The sequence below is a fragment of the Rattus norvegicus genome, chromosome 3, assembly GCF_021556685.1.
Source record: "Rattus norvegicus strain SHRSP/BbbUtx chromosome 3, alternate assembly SHRSP_T2T, whole genome shotgun sequence".
NCBI lineage: Eukaryota > Metazoa > Chordata > Mammalia > Rodentia > Muridae > Rattus > Rattus norvegicus.
In genome coordinates, this window is record NC_141536.1 from 138,840,381 (window position 1) to 138,847,225 (window position 6,845).

General features: G+C 42.2%; 1 protein-coding gene across 1 annotated transcript in view; it reads left to right on the forward strand.

The window, feature by feature from the left end:
• The window catches only part of Zfp442 (zinc finger protein 442), a 44,984-nt gene extending 38,929 nt beyond the window's left edge, over positions 1–6,055 (forward strand). Inside the window, exon 5 of the mRNA XM_087654988.1 lies at positions 5,116–6,055. Within this exon, the coding sequence (XP_087511114.1) occupies positions 5,116–5,132 (17 nt within the window). The 3' untranslated portion in view covers positions 5,133–6,055. The remainder of the gene's footprint in view (positions 1–5,115) is intronic.
• Positions 6,056–6,845: the final 790 nt, after the last annotated feature.

The following is a 6,845-nucleotide window of genomic DNA, read 5'->3' on the forward strand; positions in this document are numbered from 1 at the left end:
GAGGGGTGTTTTTGCTAGCATGATATAGGAGACTCAGAAGCCTAGTACTACCTGGGTTGAGATTGCTTCCAGGGGAATGTGGATGGGGGCTTCTGAAGCTGCTTCCAGGGGAATGTGGATGGGGGCTTCCGAAGCAAGGATGACTGGGAAAGTCCAGCCTCAGCATGAGGAGGCTCCTGAAAAGGGCGGGAATGGAAGCAGTGCCAACTCAATAATGACTCAGAGTCGACAGTGAATGCAAGCTGGTACTCTCTGTTCCTGAGGATTCTCATCCTTCCTTCTCCTTTCTGACCAGAGAGCCTGAACCCAGGCTTTTACTTAATAAAATTGCATCATCAAGGCTTTGATCATTGTTAATAGTTTTTATATCAATTATATGAGTCCAGGATCAATAGTCGCCATCTTTACTTCCTTAAAGCGGAAACTAAACACAAAGCAAAACCACACTCCCTTATAGGTTTTACTCAGCCTGATCTTCACAAGCAGCTGGGCATAGCCCTTGTGGTTTCCTGATACAGTAGACAGCAGTTTTTAATAACTATTTTCATGTAAAAAAGAAAGATAATATATTAATATATTAAAATTAATTCTTACAAACTTTTTTTTCCCATTGAAATCTTATTGGGTATATATTTTTTTAATCTTTATTAACTTGAGTATTTCTTATTTACATTTCGATTATTATTCCCCTTCCTGGTTTCTGGGCCAACATCCCCCTAACCTCTCCCCCTCCCCTTCTATATGGACTTCCCCTCCCCATCCTCACCCCATTACCACCCCCCAACAACCACGTTCACTGGGGGTTCAGTCTTGGCAAGACCAAGGGCTTCCCCTTCCACTGGTGCTCTTACTAGGCTATTCATTGCTACCTATGAGGTTGGAGCCCTGGGTCAGTCCATGTATAGTCTTTGGGTAGTGGCTTAGTCCCTGGAAGCTCTGGTTGGTGGGCATTGTTGTTCATATGGGGTCTCAAGCCCCTTCAAGCTCTTCCAGTCCTTTCTCAGATTTCTTAACGGGGGTCCCGATCTCAGTTCAGTGGATTGCTGCTGGCATTCGCCTATGTATTTGCTGTCTTACAAACTTTTAAAATGTATGTAACAAACACACTTAGCTCTCTTTACTATTCCTCCAGGTATTTTCTTCTCCAATTCTTCAAGTAGCCAGGAGAACAAAGGGCTAACTTTTTATATGCTTATACATCATCTTTTAATTCTCTAATCTTTATTTTCTCATCCTTGCGGTTCTGTAGCCTCATGTAGCTTCCTCTAATACTATTTGTTTCTAGATCATCTGTCTTCTATAAAAGAAACCCACTTATCATTATCAATTGCCATTTTCAATTCACTTGTAGTTTATTGATTCCTTTCTATCCATGCCTTTTCTTCTTGAGACCACTTTACCTCTTTATCCTTGATGCCCCAAGTTCACTGCGGCTAATTAAAGCAGCAATCATTGGATCAGAGGGTACATGTATCTCTTTATAATTCCAAGTTCAAGGTCAGGTCTGGCAATCAACCACCTCTACAAAGAACCATGTAGGTTTTTACAACCATTGTGGTTATGTGGTCTAGATCCTTTGCCATGGCCCTAAAGGCCAAGAGGAAGGCAGTTCCTGATTCCAGAGAACTGCATCTGTTTTATTTATAGTGTGATTAGCTCTGTGTAATGGGGGAAGTGTATTCCTCAGAAAGAAACATTGAAAGTAAAATAGTAAAGACATCGGATTAGCTTCAGGGCAACAGCAACCATCAGCACACATGGGGATCATGGGAGTCAATGGCCTGGTGATATTCCAGGGATAGGAAGTGTCACGCCTCCCCTTATGCAACCATGCCGGCCCAGGCAAACAGATGAGGATACAGGGGTATTCTTTCAGAAACATAAGACATGGAATTTTTAGGCCAAGCATTATTGCAACATATGTGAAATGTTCACTTTGGTAAGTCATTTGGAAAGAATCCGGTGCCAAGAGTTTACTGGTGTATTGTCACATTGGTGTCCTCTACATATCATATGTCATCTAGATAACTAGATACTAGAGATATACAGAGGCAGGTGTTTAGCATAAACCACATACATTTGCATATTTCCACTAAAACTTGATGACCCTGTTATCTCCAGCTGATTTGACTGAGAGAGCTGTCATTTTACCTGCCAAGTAGAAAGAGGGGATTAAAATCAAGGCCACTACAGAGCACAACACAGGGCTTTTGACTCAGGTGTTGTGGGTCATAGTTGGAGGAAAATGGAGAGTGAAAACCTGTCTGTACCACACTCTGCTTGGGTTACAGGGGCAGCCATTAGCAGGAAGGCAAGTGGGTAACAGAAAGGAGGTCTATCTGGCCACACAGAGACACCACAGACCCTGCAACATGTAGAGACCAGAATAAATCCCAACTTTTATCTTCCATGTACAAGGGCAAGCCTCTGGATTCTGTTGTTCTCTGATGACTCAAGTTCTCCATTTGTGTTGCTGGAAATGACAGAATATCCTTCTTACTTTGGGGATATTCTTCTTCACTGTGTAAAATGTCACACTTTTTACTGCATTTACCATGTAAGTTGAGCACACATCTTGACTTATGGTAGTGATGCTGAGAAAAATGCAGATATCTCCTTAAGGACCACTGGAAATTCCTGTGGACAGAACCCTGTAATACAAGAGCTGGCTGGTACGATCTCCACTTCTCTTTTGTTCAAGAGATGTGCTGCTTCAAACACAGCTATGTTATGTTAGTGCAGCATGGGGAAGGGAGCATACGGTCACTGTACCTACCAGCTGCAAGAAAAACTGACCATTGAGACATAGGATGGCCAACATTCAAGACAATGCTGATGTCTTCTTAGGCCTTTGCAAAAGAGAAAAACTGTCCTTAGTTTCTCCAAGCTGCCTCAGATAGTTTTCTCAACACTTGTTCACAACAACGGGTCAGATTAAGGTAGTGGGTGTTGCTGGGATTAGAACACATTTTCCTTTTCTATTCTTTAGTCTAACTGTTAGTGTGGCTGGCTCAGGCCCTACTTCTGTGTCAGTCAGCAGGAGCTCGTCCATCAAGCAGACCTGAATAGAGAGGGTTTGGGAAGGATTATAAAGAGTCCAGGTGTTCATCACCCTGTAACTGACCACCTATGCTGGACTGCCTATGCCAAGAAGCATCACTGGGGTGCCTCAGTTCCACCATGGGTGTCTGTGCTCAGAAAGAAGACTAAGCACAGGTTGACACCTGCAGTACTACTTATTAAAGAGAAATGAGTTGTAGTCTCATGAAGCAAAGAGATGTGAGCACAAAGGGACTTCTCTTACAGAGTCACACAAGATACACTGAATTTCTCTGTCAGTTCATTGTCACAAACATGTGAAATGTTTGCTAAAAAACATACAGAAATTTGATGACAGTGTTTACTCTTGGTTTGTCACATGACAAACAAAGCCCAACTTCCCAGACTCCCAGAGACGTAGGTGTTCAGCATAAATGACATAGATTTCGTACCTTTCCGATATTTTATACACTCTTCATGACATTGTTATGATTGTAGACAGTGGCATGCTGTCCTCTGAGAGGCTCCACCCACCAGCTGACTCAGACAGATGCATGTACCCACAACCAAACAGTGGGTGGGATTTGGGGACTCTTAAAGAAAAATAGAAGAACTATGGGCCCCCAAGGGTATAGGACCAACAGAGGAAGACCAAGAGAGTCAACTGACCTAGACTCTGGGGGCTCTCAGAACATAACGAACCAACCAAAGAACACATTCCTGCTAGACCTAGACCTCCCTGCACATATGCAGCTTGGCCTTCATGTGGGTCTCCAACAACTGGAATGGAGACTATCTCAAAAGCTGTTGTTTGTATGTAGGATATGTTCTACTAGCTGCGCTGCCCTGTCTGGACTCAGTGGGAGAGGAAGCACCTAGTCTTGAAGAGACTTGAAGCGCAGGGGAAACCCAGAGGGCCCAAACACACTCAGAAGAGAAGGGGAGGGGGAAAGGGGACAGGACTGTTTGGAGGGTGGCCAGATGGGGGGCAGTGAGCACAATGTAATGCAAATAAGTAAAAAATTAAATTATATTGAAAAAGATATTTTATATACATATTACTAAAAGGTAGGAATTTTCCTGACAGCTAGTTTTACATTTCCCAGGCTGGGTACATTTGTCAAACATTGAGAGAAGCTGCTATTAGTGCTTCAAGCATCCATGCACAGAGAGGAGAGAGTCTCAGAACATGTCTCAATTGCTACAGAAGGGGTTCAAGGACTACTGTTGATGTCTTCTTCGTGGTCTTTAGTCATGGTCAAAGGTGGAAGTTAGTGTTTAAGATTTACTAGGAGCCAGTCGGACTTGTAAAATTTCATGGCAAAAATAATTTTACTTTCAGAGATTATGTTAAAGACAATTATTTTACTTAATTTTTGGTGAGCCTAATAAGTTAATTGGGCTTGACTATAGAACATGGATGAGATTTATTGATAGACGCATAGGTGTTCCCCAAAGAGCAACGTAATTGCAAATCCATACACCATCATGAATAGTGACATCTTGAAAGCAGTATCTTTGAGTCCCTTTTACATTAACATTCTACTTTTTATACAGTATATCATCTCCCTAGATCACTCTCAGCTATGTGAGGGGGAATTATGTAAGATTCCAGGTGACATGTTATTGACCCTCCTTAAAAGAATATCAAGACTTCATTGCATTGACTACCACTGTTTTGTTCTACTCTAGTTGTCGTGGTTATGAGGGAAAAGTCCAGGATGGCTTCTATTTTTCCTGGAAGAAAAAGCATGACATCATGCTTGTTTGGGGCTGTAAATATTTCTGTGAGCAAAATTTTCTTATGGCAGCCTAGATAAAGAACACAGAAGAAAGAAGTTTTGCTCTTTTCCTGCTGGCCCCCATTCTCACTTCCTGGGTGTAAGAGCCTATCTCTTCAGGATTCAGATGTACACTGGAATGCACAGTCTTGTGGACTGGACAACTACTGAACTTTGGACTTTCTTTTTAGAGAGAGTCATTGTTGGACTAAATTGATCACAGAGTGTAAGCCAACTGGCTAATCCTCCTTTGTGTTCCCTGGGTATCACAAGTAATACACTGTTATGTTTACAGAGAGAAGCCTGGCATAACTGTCCTCTAAGAGGCTACACCCAGCAGCCAATGGAAGGAAGTGTAGAGACCCACAGTGAAACATTAGATGGAGCCTGGGGACTCTTACTGAAGAGCTGGGAAAAGGATTGAAGGACCAGAAAAGGACAGGGATTCCACAAGAAAACCAAGAGAGACAAGATACTGAATACACCTGGGCTCCCAGAGACTGCATTACCAAAGAGTGAGCGCCTGCTGGACCTAGGTACCTACACACAGGTAGCAGATAAGCAATTTGGTCTTTATATGGATACCCAAACAACTGGAATGGAAGCTGATCCTGAATCCGTTTCGTGCCTGCCTATAGATCCAGTTCCCCTAACCAGACCAGGTCATCTGGCCTCAGCAGGTGAGAATGTATCTAATCTTGCAATGACTTCATGGGTCAGGGTTACGATGGGGATGGAGTGGGTGACTCCCTCTTCTCAAATGAGAAAGGGAGGAAAGGGTGGAAGATATATGTGAAGTGGCACTGGAAAGAGAGGGGGTACTGATGCTGTGATGTAGGGTGAATAAATAAATTCAAAATTATCTTAAACTAGGGACATACTTTACTTATTTTTTACTTTTATATAGAATATTTCTTCTGCTAGGAAAAAAAAGCAACTGTGGATGTAGCAGTAGAAATGGAGAAACATCAATATTAAACCTGGAATGGAAAGACTTAAGTCTATCCATAAGTATATGTAATAGGGATGTAAAGAAATTAAATTGAAAAGGGTTATGCTAAACCCAGAAGTCAGTCCATATATTAGAATGAATTTCCAGCCCTGAATTCCACTGTGTTAAGAAATACAGATGTGGCATTCCAGTTGTTAATCCCTACTAGAATTCCTATCTTAATATTTACTGAAGGTATTTCTGTAATCTTGTGTCTACTTTAATAAAAATCAGTTCTATACAATTATGACTTTATTTCTTCATATAGTTTTTTTTAAATCATTGAACACCCCACCACCCTACTGTCATGGCCCTTCCAATACCCGCTAAACCTCCAATTCTTCTCAATGAGTTGCCTGTTTTTAGGTCATTGTTTTTTGTGCTTCATGAACTGGGTTTAAGTAGGGTTGTTTATGTGATTGTTAATGGAGTTTATTTACAAGGATGTGCAAACACCACTCCAGCAGAACATGACATTTCTTCTCTTGACAAACACTAGATGTTAAATACTCCTTGGTATACAATGTTGGCAAGTGACGCCTTACCTGAATTACAGGTGCATTTATGAGTGTAATAGCCAAGTAATCAGTGTGTCACAGCATTTCATCCCATCACCTGCCTCTTGCACACTTTCCAACCCTCTTCCACGGGGCTTTCTTAGCATTACAGGGAAGATACCCCTGTTCTACTTAGTGCTGGGCCCTCAATGGTTGCATACTCCCAGCACTTTAATCAGGCATGAATCTGGCAGAGGTTTACTGTTTGCTACCTATTTCCTTTCCCTGAAACACAACAATCACCCATGTGAAGGGGAAAGGGAAGGTGTGAGAAATCATTCCACCCATCTCCAGGGTTCTCCTCACAGAGACCTCTCAGAAGCCTTTTGGCATTGGTGGGACCACAAAACCCAATTAACAGATCCCTCCCAAGTGACCCAGCATGAGCTGTGGCAGAGTCCCCAGCATCCCTCTAAAGGGGACTCCATTCTGACTGTAGCCCTTAGTTGATTTAGCCTTTAGTTGAACTCTCACATT